The 18,737-nt window shown below is 44.4% G+C and overlaps 1 protein-coding gene across 4 annotated transcripts; it reads left to right on the forward strand.

Moving 5' to 3' along the window:
- The first annotated feature begins 780 nt into the window (after nucleotides 1-780).
- LOC114068967 (TRPM8 channel-associated factor 2-like) lies at nucleotides 781-17,472 on the forward strand. Of its 4 annotated transcripts, none has more exons than XM_027905450.1 (10): nucleotides 781-1,484; nucleotides 1,585-1,705; nucleotides 2,625-3,258; nucleotides 6,004-6,974; nucleotides 8,965-9,059; nucleotides 9,813-10,026; nucleotides 11,301-11,540; nucleotides 13,320-13,657; nucleotides 15,234-15,356; nucleotides 16,930-17,472. In XM_027905450.1, exons 1-10 carry the CDS (start codon nucleotides 1,434-1,436, stop codon nucleotides 16,981-16,983), a joined length of 2,841 nt encoding a protein of 946 aa, XP_027761251.1. In that variant the 5' UTR covers nucleotides 781-1,433; the 3' UTR covers nucleotides 16,984-17,472. The 4 variants fall into 4 exon arrangements, with proteins under 4 accessions (XP_027761251.1, XP_027761254.1, XP_027761250.1 ...); XM_027905453.1 differs by lacking the exon at nucleotides 16,930-17,472 and having other exon boundaries at nucleotides 781-933; nucleotides 1,389-1,477; nucleotides 1,568-1,705; nucleotides 15,234-16,297; XM_027905449.1 differs by lacking the exon at nucleotides 16,930-17,472 and having other exon boundaries at nucleotides 15,234-16,297.
- The last annotated feature ends 1,265 nt before the right edge of the window (nucleotides 17,473-18,737 follow it).

Genomic DNA, 18,737 nt, shown 5'->3' on the forward strand with positions numbered 1-18,737 from the left:
AGAACACCTGAAGAACAATCCTAAGCATAGATACAGGCTACATGGAGAATTAACTGAGAGCAGCCCTGCTGAGAAGGACTTGAGGGTGTTGGTTGGCAAGAAGCTCAACATGACCTGGCAATGTGTTGCAGCCCAGAAAGCCAATCGTGTCCTGGGGTGCATCAAAAGCAGCGGAACCAGCAGGTTGAGGGAGGGGATTCTGCCCCTCTGCTTCACTCTTGTAAGACACTACCTGGAGTACTGCATCTAGCTCTGGAGTCCCTAGGAAGGGAAGACATAGATCTGTTAGAACAAGTCCAGAGGAGGGCCACCAAAATGATCAGAGAGCTGGAGCACCTCTCATATGAAGACAGGATGAGAGAGTTGGGGTTTTTCAGACTGGAGAAAAGAGGGCTCTGCTGAGACCTTAGAGCCCCTTCCAGTACCTGAAAGAAACTACAGGACAGCTGGAGAGAGGCTTTTTACAAGGACATGGAGTGATAAGAAAAGGGGTACTGACTTTAAACTGAAAGGGGGCAAGTTTAGATTAGATGTTAGGAAGAAATTCTTTACTGAGGGGATGGTAAGGCACTGGAGCAGGTTTTCCAGAGAAGTTGTGTGTGCCCCATCCATGGAAGTGTTCAAAGCCAGGTTGGATGGGGCTTTGAGCACCTGGTCTAGTGGAGTGGAGTGAAGAGCTCAGCAGCAGCATCAATCCTTATTTGGACAAAAAAGCTTCCTAGATCTTGTTTTGCCCGTTTTCCATTGTTTCAGGGCTAGGGGGAGGACATGAGACTGCAGAAACTTGTTTGCCCTGTTGCTTTTGTTCTCCTGAGCCACATGGTCCAGTGGATGGAGAGGGGGTCAGATACCATCTTGCCTTTGTCTGAGAAAATGATGGAGGGCACTCTCTATGGGAGGTGGTTTTGTTCGTTCGGTGGTGGATACCCTTTTGTAAGTAGAGCACTCTCTCTTTTGTTCCCTCTTTAATTGATATTGATGTGGTTATGGTGAGTTTTTCAGTAAAACTGTGATTTCAAGTTGTGGTCTCTCCAAGTGTTTGCTCTGTTGTTGTAAGGGATTAGGGGAATGGGCAACTCGAGTGGGGTTAATTTTCCTACTGGGTTTTTAAACCAGCACAATGGGCAGTGTAGTTTTTGTCCTATGTTAATCAGCATGTTTGACTCATAAATCTTATGTAAAACAACAATGGAGTCTCATGATAGTTTGGGTGGAAAAACAGAACTTCCAGGCATGTCTAGAGGATAAGAAATGAGAATGATGCTGTCATTCTTGATCAAGCTGCTGTTTCTAAGCACCCTGGGGCTTGTGGCAAATCCAAATCCAGGATGCAGCTGCCCCAGGACTTACCATTTCCCTGTGTTTGCATGACAAGGATTTGCTTTCAGGGTAGCCAAATATGAAATGCACGTGAAGATCGGTGTTGGCGCGGGATGCTGTCCAGGAGAGGGCCACGCCCCCTCGGTGCAGCTCCTCTGCTTGCAGTAGGTGGTGCACTCCAAGTCACTCCTCTGAATCTTGAATGACAGAAACTGAGTGAGAGTGGGTTGTACTCACCGTCACAAAGCCTTCCTGTTTGCACAGTCACAGCTGCTGCAGCTCAACAGAAGAAAACCTCAGGGAAAAGCTAAGCCAAACTTTCAAACTGAGGGAGCCTCAATAGAGCACGTGTCACCCATAGACCCCGAAGGGCTTGGCAGTCAAGGTTAGTACCACCCTCCTTACTTCATAGATGGCAAAACAGATGAAACAAAGCTACGGAAAAGGGAAGTTATTTTCTTGAGATTGCAAAGCAGTTTGGGTCAGGAAAGTAGGGCATGAATCTCCTGGGCCTAGACCTTCTCTCCTAGGTACTGTGTTACTTAAACTGACAGTTATTCCAGGGAGCTGGTCGTCTCCATCGTCTGTGCTCGCTCTCCCCCAGCCTCAGAACAATTTTTAATACTAAGCAAGAGCTTATAGTGCCAAAGTGGAGGTAGAAAAATACAATTTTGGAATAGCACGTTGCAGCAACTGTGTGTAGCTGTAGAAAAATACAATTTTGGAATAGCATGTTGCAGCAACTGTGTGTAGCTCTGTATGTATCCAATTAGGAGCTAAAATGTGAGCTGCATGTTCGAATTATGTTGTGTTTTCTGTTGATACAATATTTTCATTTTCTGTCTGTTTCTGTGTGAACCATCTCTACCAAGCAAGTTCCTAGTAGACTTCCTGGAACCTCTGGCACTCTCCCTCTCCAAATAAATTGTTAATGGGAAAGTGAATGCCTGTATTTCCTTATTTTGTCCCATGACGCTCAGCAGAATTTGTTGAAACAGTCATTCTCTTTGCCTCCATCATCTTAATATATTTGTCAATTTAGTTTTTTAATTTTTAAATGTAAATAATATTTAAAATTATTTTAAATTTAACTTCGGTTTAAATTTAAATTTAAAAATAGTGTAATAACAAAACCAAAAAAGCAAACAAATAAAATGCCAAATCCCCAAAAAAGTTGTGTCCACAAAGCTGATTCCTGTTTGTTTGGAGTTCCTACTAGACAAGACAATTACTCAGCAGGGTTGTTACAGCTGTCCTTTGTTGCTGAGCCATGCTGTAATGGATGTTGGTCTTCTCTCCACCAGATAGGAGCTTCCTGAAGATGAAACCCTCTGCCACCTATGAGCTCTTAGTGAACAGTGTTGGGCCATGGGACTTCACTGGCAGTTTTGTTCCATGTGAACTGCTCCTTGTTGGAGAGGATGCCTTCCCTGTGCTCCTGAGCGCTAAGAAGCAGGTTCTGATTGCTGTTTCACAGTATGGGAAGGGCCGGATGGTGGTTGTTTCCCATGAAGGAATCTTGAAGGACTCCAAGTTTTCCCAGTTCCTCAGAAATGCTGTGGAGTGGCTCAAGCCTTGCGCCGAGACCCTGGTTGGGGTGCATTCTCAGTTGGATTCCCTCTCCCAGGTGCTGCTCAGGGCTGGCACTAAAGTACAGGCTGGGGCAGAGCTCAGCCCCTCCCTGGGGGTGTACTGTGTGGATGCCTATGACAGCTCAAAGGCGAAAGACCTGGTTGGCTTTGTAAAAGCAGGGGGAGGGCTTCTCATTGGAGGCCAAGCCTGGCACTGGGCTAGTCAACATGGCAAGGAGAAGGTGCTGTTCGAATTCCCTGGGAACCAAGTGACCAGCGTGGCTGGCGTGTACTTCACAGGAAATGCTGTGGAAAAAGGCATCTTCAAAGTAGCCAAGAAAATTCCCAAGATCCCGTTAGTTGTCTCGTGAGTATCTGAATTGCTCTCTATTTAAACAATGGTTCAGATTGTGCAGTTGAGTTGTTTGTAGAAGATTTGTGAGGTGAGAGTTGAGGATGATGGTGAATGCTGGTTCTTTAATAGCCAGCATGGGATGCAACTTTTGTCTTCCAGTTTAAAGGGGACCTTTCCACTCCTTGTAATTGGAAAGAATGGCGTTTTGGGAAGGACACTGAGATGCTGGAGCAGGTCCAGAGAAGAGCAACAAGGCTGATGAAGGGACTTGAGCACAAGTCCTATGAGGAGAGGCTGAGGGAGCTGGAATTGTTTAGTCTGGAGAAGAGGAGGCTCAGGGGAGACCTCATCACTCTCTACAACTCCCTGAAAGGAACTTTTATCTAGGTGGGGGTTGGTCTCTTCTCCCAGGCAACTATCAGTAAGACAAGAGAACATGGTCTTAAGCTCTGCCAGGGGAGGTTTAGGTGGGATATTTGGAAGAAATTCTTTCCAGAGAGGGTAATCAGGCATTGGAATGGGCTGCCCAGGGAAGTGGGGGATTCTCCATCCCTGGAGGTTTTTAAGATGAGGCTGGATGTGGCACTTAGTGCCATGGTCTAGTAACCACAATGGTAGTGGATCAAGGGTTGGACTCAATGATCTCAGAGGTCCTTTTCAACCCTGCTGATTCTATGATTCTATGATTCTATGATTCAGCTGCTTCCAGGGCAGCTGAGACAGGCTGAGGGAATCCATTCAGGAAAATGAGGGGAGCCATCTTTTAGAGTATTCTACCTGATCAAGTGTACCTGAGTGCAACACACAGCAACACAGGGACAGGAGGAGGAACTCCTTTCCCTCTTCCCACACTGCACATTTAGAGCTATTTTACCGTAGCTGAAAACCAGGTTGGTGATGAAGCACCAGGCCAGCCCTCTGGGCCAGTCTTTGGCTGACAGCTGCTAAACCTGTTTAGCCTGTTACTTGCAGGAATTCACCTTCTGCAGGTGAGACCTTGGGGCTGCCCCAGAGGTGAGGAGGCAGGCTGGGTGCCACCTTCCTTTTCAGTTCTCACATGGGCTGAGGGCTGGAAATCTCAGTGCTCACAGTTTGTTTGAGATTCCAGCCTGTCCCCTTGGGTCCTGGAGCATCAGGTGTAAAACTCAGAGCTGTTATGACTCATATCACACAGCCAACCAGGCACTGGAGTCCTGGGCATTGCTCTATCAGCCTCCTCCCCTTGCCAGTGGCTGTGCCTGCTGCCACTTTCTGCTGAGTTACACAAGGCACAGCAGGTTTTCCAAGGAGCATGAGTGCTGCTGTGCTTCCACTGTGTGGCAGCTTCATTTCACTGTGGGGAAAGCCACAACAGTTGCAGCAAAATGCCCTGCAAATCTTTCCTTCGCAGCCTTTTCCTTGTGGATATCTAATATTAAATTTCTAATATTTTCAAATTGTTTTATTTGATACTTTCTGGATGCTCAATTTATTTAGCAATAAAGGTAGTATAAATCTCAGCTGTTGGATTCAGTGAGGTGCTTAGAATACAGCTAACAAATTAATAAAGTTATTAATTAAAATTTGCTGGTTGGTTCTTGTCCCCACCTGCATTGCACAGACATGTTCCCACTGCTTCATGCACAGTATACAGAAGAGGGAGAGGGGTGGAGAATTCAGCAGAGAAAAATTGCATCACAATTAACATGACTTTAAATTGTAACTAAAGTGAAATATACCTTGTTTAGGTTGCTTTTGTGGTGACTTTGATTCGATCCAGAGCCACAGAGAAATTTAGATATGTAATTTCTGTGTAAGACAACAGCTCTGTGCATCTGGGCCTTCCTGCCAGCTTCGTGTACAGAAAATCTGAGTGCAGTCTGAGGCAAGTGCTGTGACATAAGCCAGGGCACATACTCTGTGTGACAAAGAGTCTCAGTAAAGTAGCCAAAGGAGAGCTGCAGATTTAATTCCTGTGATACAGGTGTGCAGAAGAGCAGCATCATTTATTCTTACTGAGTTGCCTGCAATGGCCATGTAACAACAGGTACTTTATAGGTGTTAGGGGGAAAACTGTGTGGCTAAACTGGGAGAAAGTGTGCACAAAGCAAATGAGAGTCGTTCAGCATGTCAGTCTCCACAGTGACATAAAGGAGTTATATGGAAATAGCAGAGATATTGCACAGCCTAATCTCTTTATATTGTGGAAACCAGTAGTGTGAGGTAAGGTGAGGTCAATGTGTTAGGACTCCGATTCAACTTCTAGTCACTCATTGTTTGTCTAGCTGTGTCTCTGCCTGTCCGTATAGCCCAACTGTCCTAGCTCTCCTTCTTCAATTCTCAGCAGTGGCAGAGGCTGGGAAATGGCAGAGAGAAATCTTTTGGGCTTGCCTAATTGATAAAGACTAGGGTGGGGCAAATGGAGAAAGTTTCTGTTATAGGAGATTTGCCAATTCCCACATCATTTGAAGTTTAAACCTGCAATTTAAAAAATACAAAGAGTCTGATTGTTGAGTTTCTTCAACTTCCTTTTGACCTATTCTTTCCTTTTTCTAAATGAGTGCTGAGATTCCTACAGATTTGCTTGGCTGAAGAAACTGTAGCTTTAAAAGGAAAAAAATGAGATATTGCCGGATTTTTTTTTTTTTTTTTAATGAAAGAACTGACAGCATGACATACTAGGATGAGGGAGGAGGGAGAGGCAAGGATGGATGCGATTAACCTTTGAGCCAAGCATTCTGGGATGGGGGCTAATCTGGACCTGTCTTGGTTCTGCAGGCACCAGGCCGACCTCAGCCTTGATGCTGAGTTTCTCCTGCGTGGTGTGCTGGAGCTGGATTTGATGACGGGGGGCATTCCCTCCACCCTGCTGGTGCACGGTGTCCTCTCCTTCCCCCTCTGCCTGGACAGCTCACACGGCTGCCTCTTGGCTGCGGCACACTATGGCCGAGGCCGTGTTGTGGTGGCGACCCATGAGAGCCATCTGTTCTCCCCTAAGCTGGCCAGATTCCTGCTCAATGCTGTCTGCTGGCTGGATGCTGGGAGGAAGGGGCTGGTGGGTGTGAATCCCAGCCTGAAGAAACTGTGTAGCCTCCTCTCTCCGGAAGGGGTGAAGTCACAGGTGTCAGAGCTGACGGGTGACCTCAGCGTGTACTGCTGCTCTTCTTACAGCGACAGAGAGGCGGAAAGGATTCACGCTTTCGTGGCAGAGGGAGGTGGCCTATTGGTGGGAGGCCAGGCCTGGTACTGGGCTTCCCAGAACTGCGGCAAAGCCGCTGTGGCGGAATATCCTGGCAACAAAATCCTGAACCGCTTTGGGCTGAGTATCCTGGGGCAGAGTGGCCAGGCGGCCAAGCACCGGCCCGTGGGGCCCGGGGAGCACTACCATTTCCGCAAGGCGCTCCTGCTCTTCAGCACGCAGGTGCACAAATGTGAGGAGCTCACGGGGCCCCTGAAGGACTGGCTGCACTGCATGACACGAGACTGCGCTGCCTTCCTGCGCATCCCCGCCCACGACTGCCCAGCATACGCCTCGCTGCACCGCATCCTGACCAAAGTGCTGCAGAGAAGCGGGATCCCACAGGTCAGCAGGCACTGCCCTGTCAAGAGGAACTCCAAAGAGGCAGCCCTGCTCTGCATGGCAACTGAGCTGTCCCTCACCATGACAGACAGTGCAGCCTTGGTGCAGAAATGTGCTGCTGGAGTCTGTGCCCTCCCCATCACTGTGGAAATTGATGGCACAAACCCAGGTGAGGAGTGTCTCTCCCTTCCTTTTGAAACATCCTGTTGCTGGGGTCGGCATGGTGCCAGGCCTCAGCATGCATCCGTCTGTGTATGTCTGAATGTGCAATTTCACTGTGCGCTTGACAGGAGGACGACTCCTGTTTAGTGGCAGACGGGCTCTTTTTGTGGCCAGCCCTGATTTCAGCACTCTGAAACACCCCTTCTTCCTCACTTTTGGTGCACAGGCACCTGGGGAAGAACCCCCTAACAATGGAGAGGGTTCTTGCACAGCACAATGGCTTTGGCAAGAAAGCTTCTTTGGGAAACCCTGTACTCCACACTGCAGGTTGCTGTTACCATAGTTGTGCTGATACAGCCATCTATGGAGCCATCCTAAAAAGAGGTAGGAGTTAGAAACAAAAGGGTTTTTTTGTTTTCTAGATGATTTCAGCCTGAGTTATAGCACAGTCTCACATCTTGTTGTATCAGCACAGTTAGTGAAGATCTAGTTTTGGAGGTTAAAACGAGAGGCTGGAAGTGTGATGGGAACTTCTTGGGCTGACACCGCCACTGAAGCCAAGGAATTTGGTAATTACGTCATCAGTGATTTGTCTAAGCTTAGGCCTTGTATCTCTACAAGCTTGCTGAGATTCCTGCTCACAACTGGTATGTTTAAACTGTAGGTTAAATTCCACTAGTAAGATTTTATCCCCTGGACAGATTAATCTTGAGATTTGGTGGGGGTTTTTTTGTACTAGAGTATGATTGATAAGGGTTGTTTCCAAACTGTTCTAATGAGACAAAGGAGACTGTTTCTGGGGTGGCAATGCCTGAGTGCAGTGGTTATGCAAAGAGAAAAGTTGTGGAATAACTGCTCATTGGTTTTAGCATTAATGAGTCCGGACAAAAGGGGAAAATTGTTAGGGTTGGTTGAACTGAATGGATTGGCTCAAACACAGTATTTTGTTTAACCAGAAATATTCAGAATTTGTGTCATTTCACATAAACAAAGAAGAAAGAAATGCTAGCAAACCCTGAACACCATTTCAAGACTGCCTTTGGTGCAAATTCAGCAAAACTGAAATGAACTGGTAAAACATTGTGATATAGTCTAATTTGCATTTTTCTGTGAATTAGGTTTTGTTTGACAGAACTGGTCTTGCTGTCTTGGATGACAGAAAAGGTTGTAAGTTGAGTTCTTTACGACAGTTCAGCTCTTTTTAGGACTTTTAGTGTTTGTATTGAAACATACCTAAGTAAATTTTATGTCAGAGCTTGGGAGTGGAATCTACCCAATCTGTACAGTAGACATGGATCAGTTTTGCGCTGTGTATTGCAAATATTTAAAGAGATCTAGGGTGAGGAGACTTGCTTTTCCTAGTGAAGACTGTCTAGAAACATGCTGAATTGTAGTGCCATGATGGGATATCCGTCTTACCATTGCATCTAGCATGGAATGATCTCTTTAGGCCTTCTCACAACTTCAGTCAGCTAGAAATGGGAATTCCTATGGGCTCCAGCTTGTGCTGGAAAAATGCAAATGAATAGGGAAAAATGCAGTGCTACTCTCAGTCCATTATTTGGCAGATATTTTATAACTATTACAACTTCAACTGTGTTTCATACCAGCGTAGTTGGCACCCTGTAGGAGGGCTTTAGAATAAGAGGATCTGAGTGGAGGAGGTGTTGGAATTTTGATTTCTTTTTTTATTATTATGGAATATTTTTAAAGGATACTAGTAAATGTGTTTGAGCCTGGCATTTCCAGAAGTTCAGATTTGTGTGGGCTTGCTTACTAATGGTTTGATGTTCTTGTTCATGCTGCTACCCTATAGCTTTGAAACTGTATTTCTGGCAGGTTGGGTAAAATGTGAGATGGTTCTCTGAGTGTAGAGCAAGGGATAAGAAAAGGATGGAATATTATTTTCCTGCTGCAAGTTGAAGTCTCCAGAATCTGTAATGGTCAGGACAAAGAAGAGCTTGACTGTTCAGGACTGTGTTATCTCTTACCTTTAGGTAAGACAGCCTGGAGGAGCACAGGACTCTACCTCCCTGAAGGGCACACAGCAGTTATAACATGCCCTTGCCTAGTGGTCGGTGCTGGTCTGAAGGTAACTCTCTCTATTTTGGCTTTAGTTTACACCTCTGTATTTGACAGGTGAGTGCTCAAAAATTCTCTCCTTAACGTTTTTTGTTACCTTTTTCAGTCCCTTCCTACTGCTGCCACCCTGTGGCACTTCAAATGCTTCGTTATTATTTTTTCACCTCGTGTGTCCTTACTCTCTTCTTTTGCATTCTTCCTGGTTTTGTGTGCTGGAGGGATAATTAAATGTCTTTGCTGCTTGGGAGCAGCTATGTTCGTTCTGTTATTTTGCAAAGAGAGATGGGCCCTTCTATGCAAGAAACTTGATTCCATCTCTTCAGATTTCTCATAAATTGCTTTGACACTGCTGTCATTACTGCTCATGTAGATGTATCCAGATCAGAGATACGCTGTTACTTGGGATCCCATTCTCCATGAAATATGACATAGGTAAATGCTTACCTGCTTGAACATTTTTTGCAGCTGAAATGCAAAATTAACTCAGGCGATCTGTCTGATCCTGCAGCCACATACTGTTTGTTTTCCTGTAAGAGGTCCAAGGAAAAGGCACAATAAAAGACGTCAGCCGTGTTCACACCTCTCCAACTCCTGTGTTACAGGACGTGACTTTGCTTCTGGTAAAGGGTAGAGGAATGATCAATGCAAGTACAGTGCAGTGAAAGAAGTCACTGCAGTACCCTGACCAACTAGTGAAGGATGTAGTTGAGGCAGTCACACTCGGACACCTTTGACCAGCTGTCCCTATGCTTCTGTTTGGCAGGTGCAGATTGGGTGTCACACAGATGACCTCTCTCATGCCAAAGAGCTGAAACGGGCGCCAGTGGTAATACGCACCTGTGATGTTGCCTGCCAGAAGCAGTCCATTTCTTGCCTCTGGGGTGGCCTGATTTATATCATAGTACCAGCAAGGAGTGTCCTGGGGAAGGTGCCCATCACAGTGGAAGGGGCAGTCAGAGCTCCTTTCTTCAAGCTTGGTATGTTTGTATGCTTGGTATGTTTTCTTCAAGCTTGGTATGTTCAAGCTTGGTATCTTGGTGCTTTTTTCCTTAGGGCTGCTCACAGGTGCTGCTGTCCCTCTGACTGAAAGTAAAGATGGTCCTGTGCTTAGGAAGGTCTTAAAAATGCTTGGGTTTAGGAATACCCAGATTTAGTTTTCTTACTATGGTGTCCTCTGGGATTCCCATTTTTCTACCCATTTTTAAAAATGGTAGAAAAGTGGCCCTCAGGACTGTCAGCCTCACTTCTGTACCTGGGAAGATCATGGAACAGATTCTCCGAGATGCTATGCTAAGGCACATGGAGAACAGGGAGGTGATTTGGGACAGCCAGCATGGCTTCAGCAAGGACAGGTTCTGCCCAGCAAACCTAGTGGCCTTCTATGATGGAGTCACTACATCAGTGAACAAGGGAAGAGCTATGGATATTGTCTATCTGAACTTCTGTAAGGCCTTTGACATGGTCCCCCAAAAAATCCTTCTTTCAAAATTGAAAAGACATGGACCTGTTGGAGTGGGTCTAGAGGGGGGCTGTGAAGATTGCTGGTGGGCTGGAGCACCTCTCCTGTGAGGCAAGGCTGAGAGAGTTTGGATGTTCAGACTGGAGAAGAGAAGGCTCCTGGGAGACCTTATTGTGGCCTTTAAAGGGGGCCAGTAAGAAGTATGGGAGCATACTTCTTAGCAAGGTGTGTTGTGACAGGACAAGGGGTAATGGTTTTAAACTAAAAGAGGGAGACTGACCTCTGCCACGACAAAGCATGCCTTGTGCTCTGCCTGCTTTACTGTGCCCCCATCTGGCCATCTCTAGTCTCCACAATAAATCCCTGATGAATTTCCTGTGTTTCCAGCGGTTTCTCTTCTCTTTCTGGATTCAATTTCTTCTTTCTCTTCTGTCAAACTAAACCGAACCAGGGTTGTTGTGTGAAACAGCAAATCTCTGCTAGAGAAGAAGAAATCAGACACTGGAGAAACTTGATGCTTCTTGTTCTCTGATGAAAAACAGGGATCTGTTCTTGCTATGCTACTCTGTTATATGCCAGTCCTTTTCTGTCTGTTTCCTACCCAATTAAGGAGCCTGGGGAGACTTCCTAAGTACAGAATAAGGGTTGGCTATTTAACAGCCACCCCCGCCCAGTCATGGCATTGTTTTCCGTGAAAATTTCGTGACCATGGACTACTCCAAGCTTGACCTCTTTAAGTGTGCCCAAAAGTCAGAGCTGCTCTTAAACCTATTTTCTTTGGTGTTGACGTAGGGGAGACCTGTGAAAGCCAGTGGAAGGCCTGTATCCGGCACTACCCTGCTCCCTGGGCAGAACTGGCTGTTGAGAATCTTATCCTGACGGTGCCCTCCGACAGCATCCGCCACATGGAGAACCCACAGCCACTGCTGACCCTGTGGAATGAGATCATGGTGGCAATAAGCAAACTGGCAGCCATACCAATGAAATTCCCAAGGCCAGAGAGGATTGTAACAGATGTCCAGATCTCATGTGGTAGGTACATTGCCATATGGCCTTCCTGAGGGCTAAGAGACAAGTGACCTCCAGCACCAGTGTCTGTTCCTTCAAGGTTATTTTGCTAAAACCAGACAGGGAACATATGTGAGGTGTTAAATGACTGTAACCCTTGCATAATTGCGAGATACTCCATCAGGGTGGAAATATGGTAAGACAGGGCTCGAAAAACATATTGACCTTTTCAGAGGACTCCCTGCTCTCAAAACTAGTTATCTCCTCAGCTGTTCTTCTGTCTGGGTGTGTTAAGATGCAGAGCTGCTGACTGCAGTGGCTTTAGCTCACATAGAGTTACTCATTCTCCCTCCTGAATGCCAGTACAGCTGGGAGACAGTGACCCGATTTCTATTTTTTCTCTACCTCAGTCACAGGTTTGTTTTTATGTGTTCAGTGACAATTTTTAAAGCTCCAAGTGCCTACTTGCTGGAGATGGGCTCCACAAAGGTTTCTGTGGGCAAAGCTTAGCCCAGAAATATGGGCCTGAGAGGATGGCAATGGAGGAGTAGAACCTGTATTGCTGTCAAAACCCATGAGTGTGTGTTTTTGCAGCTGATGCTTCCCACTCCAGCTTTTCCAGCTGAGAACCGAGTGCCTTTGATCTAGATTATATGGTAAATGAACTTTGCAATAAATTTTTTTTTTCAGTTGTTTTTCAAAATATACTGGTTAAATTCATTATCTCACAAAGAGACAAGGGCTTGGCATGAACCCTGATGTCCTAACTCTTTGCTAAGCCACATGGAAAGGATTTGTGGCACATCTTGGGAGTGTTAAGTTCTGCTATCCTGAGCAAGTGCCCGTTAAAAAGATCATAGTCTTCAAACAAAAAATTCCCTTCTGGTTTGGGTGGACTAAATGGTTTTACTCACATTTCTGGACCTGAACAGTGATTGCTAAATGCATGCATCCCTCTTGTTAAAAGAAGAGGAGGCTTAAGATCTGTGGGAAGGGGATTGCCATTCATGTTCTCCAACTTGAGCAGTCTGCAAGCTTTTTGTTCAAAGTCAGCTGTGTGGGCTCCCTCTGCAGTGAGTGTAAAGGGCTGCTTATTCCCTATTACAACAGGCATTTGAGTTTGGGGGAATGACTCTTGTATCAAGTTTTGGGCTTCTTCAAGAAGGATCAATTAGAGATGAAGACACAAAGGAGTCATAAGTAAACTCCCCCGTATAATGCAAGATTCTTGTCCAGCATCAAGGTGGGAAGTTGTTCACAGAATAGCTATCCTACAAGGCTAAGACCAGGCTTAAGTATGATAAGCTTTGCAGGACAAACTGTGTTTTCCATGTGTCTCATCCACACCACTGACTACTGGAGTGTAGACCTGCAGTATCCACACTCTGCACAGGAAGACTCAAGGTCTGCCATGGTGCTGAATCACGTGCTTGTGTCGGCATCAACTGTGCTCAGTTTGTGAGTATTCTGGGCAATGGTCAGGCCTTTCCCCTCACTCCAGAATCTCAACCTCAGTTCAACCATGAGTGTATGCTTATGTATGAAAAGGGAAAGGAGGGGAAACTGTGCTTAACTGATATTTCAGTCCTACCTTTACACAGTGTATTTGACTATTTGCTGGGGTGAAACATGATGAGTTTCCTTATCTCACAAGGGGGAAAATTGGTCATTCATAGTAGTACAGTGTGGTTTGTGAGATAAAGGCAACGTGCCCAGAAATGAAAAAAAAGGTTAGTCACTTATGTCTGAGAGGCACTGAGGGGAGCACTTGGTGACGTGTCTTGATACCTGTCCCTCCTGCAGGCTGGATGCATGCTGGATACCCCATCATGGGCCACCTAGATTCGGTGAAGGAGATGTTAGATGTGAAGCATATGCAAACTACTGGTCTTTGGGGTCCTATCCATGAGCTGGGACACAATCAACAGCAGCAAGCGTGGGAATTTCCCCCTCATACCACAGAGGCCACATGCAACCTCTGGTCTGTCTATGTTCATGAGAAGGTGCTGGGGATTCCCAGGCATCAGGCCCATCAGGCCCTTAAGTCACAGTGTCGGCAGGAAAGGATAAAAGAGTATCTGAGGAAAGGCGCTCAGCTAAAGGACTGGAATGTGTGGACTGCTCTGGAGACATACCTGCAGGTAACTGGGAGAAGCGTGTGCATTCTTAATAAAGTCAGTGAAGCCTGTGTCAGAGGGATGGCTGCAGCCTGGTGACTGTAGCTGTCAAGCCTCGTAAATGTCTTGCTATCTGGGTTCATCTTGGACCCAGAAAGGGCATGGGAGGAATATAGGCAGAGTGTTTAATGCTGATGTCTCCTGAAAACCTTCCTTTGCCAGACTTGGGCTTAGCCGGTCATAGAGGTAGCTTGGTGCAATATACTAATCTTTCTCCCTAGGAGAGAAACAGGAACTGCTGCTGGTTACACAGCATGGGAAAAGGATGATCAGACTTGGGCACAGTTCTTTAATCTACTGCGCATTTCCTGTGGGACACTGGGCTAGCTGGTGAAAAAATCTTGGCACAGTAAAATGTCTAGAAGAACCAGGCTTTGAGCAGTATCATGGCCAGGCTCCTTTTTACAAAACATACAAAGAACACGGTATTCATATCAGTCAATGCACTGAGTGGAGCCAGTGTAGTCCATCAAGTGGGAAGGGGGTGGGTTCAGCTCTAAAGAGAGATAAAACATGAGACTTTAAAACATGAACCCTGTCCTAGATTAAAGAGCATTCCCTTGGGAAGCATGCAAGAGAGATTTTCCTCTTTCCCTTTAATCCTCTTATCAACTAGTAGTCTAATGGAGAGAGCACTCAACCTGATTTTAATTGGGGACTATAAAGCAAATGTCCATTATGATGGCTTAACCTACTGACTGTTGCGAAGTAAGTTTCCCTCAGCCCCCTTGTCTGGAAGCTCTCACATCTTATATGAGCACCAAAATATTTAAGTATCGATCCTGATTTTTCCACATCCCAGAGAAGCACCTGAATCATCAAGCTGAAGAGTAAACCTTTGTTTTTTTCTTGCGCAATGAATATAAAAATAGTTATACAGAGTGAAACAGTTTTAAAAAGGGAAATTTTCCCACAATACTTTATCAGTTTGGCCAGTGTCCCCCTACCTCACTCACACTTATAGGCTGAGGTTTATATACATATATATATATATATATATATATATATATATATATAGTAACCACGTCCTGTCTGGTCAATAGCACAACTGCTGGAATAAATGTGACGTGAAAGAAAAATGACAATTCTGCAACAGCAGCTTTTCTGTATGAATCCCTTTTGTTCTTATTCCTAGCCAAAACATGTTCTGCTCACAATCTCTCCTTCCTGTTTTCTCAGTACTCCTTGTTCTCCTTGTTCTCCTGTGCTCCTTCTTTCTAGGTATTCTGCCAATGTCCTCTGATGTTTTTTCACTGCACAAGTAGCTTTCCTCTCTCCAAAGCAGCAGCTTGTCTAGTAGGTTGCTGACATTTCTGCATCTTTCATCTCTGTTTGTTTTGGGAGGCCAGTGTAATAGGAAGGTATTTTTCTGTGCTCTAGTTATGCTCTGAAGCCTGAAAGTTGGATGCTTTCATCTAAGTTTACATTCATTCCAAAAGACATTGCAGAAAACTGTGAAATATTCTACTGTTTGTAATACAGAAATAACGCCAGTGAAATGATAACTTAATTGTTTTTACAGTATATTCTTCTCCTTCAGTTGCAGGAAGGGTTTGGTTGGGATCCCTTCATCCGCCTCTTCTCTGACTACCAGAAAATGTCCACCATCCCAAAAGACAACCCTTCTAAGATGAACTTGTGGGCACAGAAGTTTTCTCAGCAGGTGAATAAAAATTTGGCTCCATTCTTTACAGCCTGGGGATGGCCTATCAAGAAAGAGCTGTCTCTGGAACTGTCCTCTCTACCCAGCTGGGAACAGGACCCAATGAAATCCTACAAACCATAAAGGAAAACTATCTAAATCTTGATTCTCATACTAGCTATGGCCTATCTTTTTCTCCTTGTGTGCTGCATGATAGCTCACTATGTGCTTAGATTTACACTAGATTCTTCAGCTTCTTGCTGACAATGGAGGTCAACCCAACAGAAATTCAACAGGAATTTGTCTGCAGATCTGCAATCTATCTTCTGAAGGATTAAATAATCAATGAGCTTTGTTCTGGGTTCTTCACCTCAGGAGGAATGTAATTCAGAGTTTATTTAGTTCCTACAGAACCTTTCTCTGGTGAAATGGAAGTTTTCAGGGTGAAGCAGTCACTGGAACAGTCTCAAGGACAATATCAAGGAAATATAGATCTTTAAAGCAAATAGTAACCTCCACAATGTTATAACCTCAGTGACATGAGATTTTAACTATTGTTTTTGTAACTCTAAAATCCCTAATTTTTCATTCCTCTACTTATGCAGAACTTCCACACCTACTATTATGAAAGTGGCCTTGTATACAGGTTATATTATATATAGTTGATACTGAAATGCTGTAGATTTCTTCCTACATTCTATGACTGTGTGACCCAACATCCAGCTTTATGTGAATAGGTCAGTTGTAAGTTGTTGCTGTCACTCTTAACTGTGGCCTGACAACAAGATACAACCAATGTAGATGGGAGAGTGGAAGCAAAGAAGTGACTTGATTGTAATCAGTAATGGTTTAACTCATGGCCTCAGCAAAAGTTAAAACACAAGCACTGACCTGACAGCATGAGGGAGCAGAGAGGGAGCAGAGTTCATCAAGACAGTAAAAAAAGACTAGAATAGAAATTACCCAGATACTTGTTATAACAGCTTTTCATTTTTGTGTTGGCTCAGATATGGTTCTGATTTCCCAATGATTCATAGACCTAATATTTTACTTTGTGTTTCAAACTTTTTTCCATTCCTATTCATAACTGGTATGAGTTTATCTTCCAATAAAATAAATGCAGAGGCCAATCATAGTTTAAACAGTGTCTCAGTAGTGGTTTGGAGTTTTGGAAGACTTACATGGTGTAAAGATTTAGACCTGGCCTTACCTACAGAAGCATATTTTATCCCTAATGAGTTTATGAATAAAAGTTTAGCCTGTGTCCACTTAAAAAATATACAAAATGTATCAAAGTACTATCAGATCTGTTATGAGATCAGTATATAAAGTGGGGGGAGTTGGCTGGGTGCCACTGATCACAGCTCAGGGACAGGCTGGGCATCGGTCAGTGACTGGACTCTGCATCACTCAGGTTTCCTGGGTTTTATTCCTCTCTGTGTCTCTTTCTCTGCCTGTCATTGCAACTATTGTTGTTGTTATTATCATTAGCATTATTGTTACATTTTACTTTCCTTCAGTTATTAAACTGTTCTTAACCCATGACTTTTACCTTTCTTTCATTCTACTTCATCCCGCCCCATCCCCTGCTCAGAGGCAAGGCAGTGAGCAATGGGCTACGTGGTACTTAGTTTCCAGCTGGTCTTAAACCATGACGTGCATGAAACATTGAATAATTTCTGTGAAATTGTATTTCAAGCAGCAGTTACAGAACAATTCAGCATGCATGGGAAAATCCTTGAACACACCTTAGACCGACCTGAACAGGAGCTGAAGTGGAAAAAAAGTAAAATAGATTAGGAGGCCACATTGATCTTAGCAAAAATAAAACCAGAAACAGAGGATGTTCGTGCTGTGATAAACTAGGTGGGTTCAGTAGTGAGGTTTTCAGATTACATGTAGACTTACTGGCTTCATTTTTACAGTCAGTTTGCCTTTAATGGAAAGTTGTCTGCTGTTTATCTTTACTCCTTTCTGCTAGTAGGGAACCCAACAAAGATTTGATTAAGGCTTTCCTATTATTATCAGGCTAAGGATGATTTCACTAATAGCTGAAGCACCGGCTTTGCCAAAGCACTTGGAGAAACACACTGAGGCACAATGCCTCTTCAAGGACAAATGTGAAGTGAAATAGCAAGGACTGTCAATTTTATTAACTACTTTTGTATAACCTTTCTGGCTAGCAGCAAATTATTTTCAAACACGGCTTTTTCTTCTGTTGATAGTAAAGAACTCAGTGGTACTGAAGGAGCTGGCAATTTAATAACAGGTTCTACTCTTTTGTTTTCTAAAAATTTAGTTAGACTACTAGAGAAATTTGTGCTAATTGTATTGGTTATTTTAGCCTTTGATTCTCCAGAGGCAACTTTAGGAATTAATCCACAAACCAAACATAGATAAAGTGGGATTCATCTGCCCTGGTTTGGCCTCCAGATATTACCCATCTCAATCTGAGCAGCTCACTCAAGGCTCCCTTTAGGCAATTCATCCCCTAAGAGAGCGCAGAGGGTTTGTCTACTTGTGAGGTAGGTTAGATGAACCATCACCTCAGCAGAAAGTGAACTCTGCACTATGGCAGTGACATAAATGATTTTTTGACCACTTTGCTCAGGGTTTCAGGGCTGTGTGCACCTGATTGGGCACTTAAAAGCCTCTTCCCGGTCAGTCTTGCGTGGTAAAATGGTGCTAATAATAGGAAACATGAATGTTCATGAGAACATGGGAATAGTAGTTGGAGAGGATGAATGACTGAACTAACACTTGAAAACATTCAATATGAGTTGATTATTGCCAGAGCACAGCATAAGTTGGATTTCCACTGCAGAGCAGTGGAATACTAGGTGTCCAGGGAGTTCTGTGGGAATAGAAGGAGTGGGATAAAAAAATTTCTGAGGGTTTTCTTGCTTGATAACTTAAGGCTACACAAGAATGAAAAGAAGCTGCTGCAGATGCAGAGATTATGGACAGTCAGATGAAACTGGAGATCACAAGCTATGTGTGTGAACTGAAGTTTCAATAGGCCACTGTATTCCCCATATAAAGGCCCCTCTGGAATATGGGAATGGCTCTTTTCTTTGAGGAAGTACAGTTCCTTTTGCACAATATTTTATGAAACAAATACTTCTGCTTGAGTGTTGGGTATTGATTAGGGATACAGCCTTACCAAATTGGCTTGTAATAAGCATAGGACAAATTGAATATGGTCCAGCTCATGGTAAGGGTTCAAAAATGTACCTGAAACCTACAGAGATGGGTTGCATAAATTACTGCCATTTCTTACAGTGGGAAAATATAAGGGAGGCACAGAATCAGCCAGAAGCTGCTGCTGCTTCTGCAGAATGAAAAGAAAGTATGTGTGAGATGTACTAAACTGGGATCCAGCTCCTGACTCCAAGGATTAGA

The sequence above is a fragment of the Empidonax traillii genome, unplaced genomic scaffold (assembly GCF_003031625.1).
Source record: "Empidonax traillii isolate 1590-97213 ecotype Southwest subspecies unplaced genomic scaffold, ASM303162v1 scaffold1156:size184309, whole genome shotgun sequence".
Lineage (NCBI taxonomy): Eukaryota > Metazoa > Chordata > Aves > Passeriformes > Tyrannidae > Empidonax > Empidonax traillii.

Coding starts and splice junctions, on each gene's coding strand:
- LOC114068967 (XM_027905453.1), top strand. CDS start 893: ATGGGAGGTGGTTTTGTTCGTTCGGTGGTGGATACCCTTTT. Junction 1,706..2,624: donor CGAAGGGCTTGGCAGTCAAG/GTTAGTACCACC, acceptor TCTCTCCACCAG/ATAGGAGCTTCCTGAAGATG. Junction 13,658..15,233: donor CTCTGGAGACATACCTGCAG/GTAACTGGGAGA, acceptor CTTCTCCTTCAG/TTGCAGGAAGGGTTTGGTTG.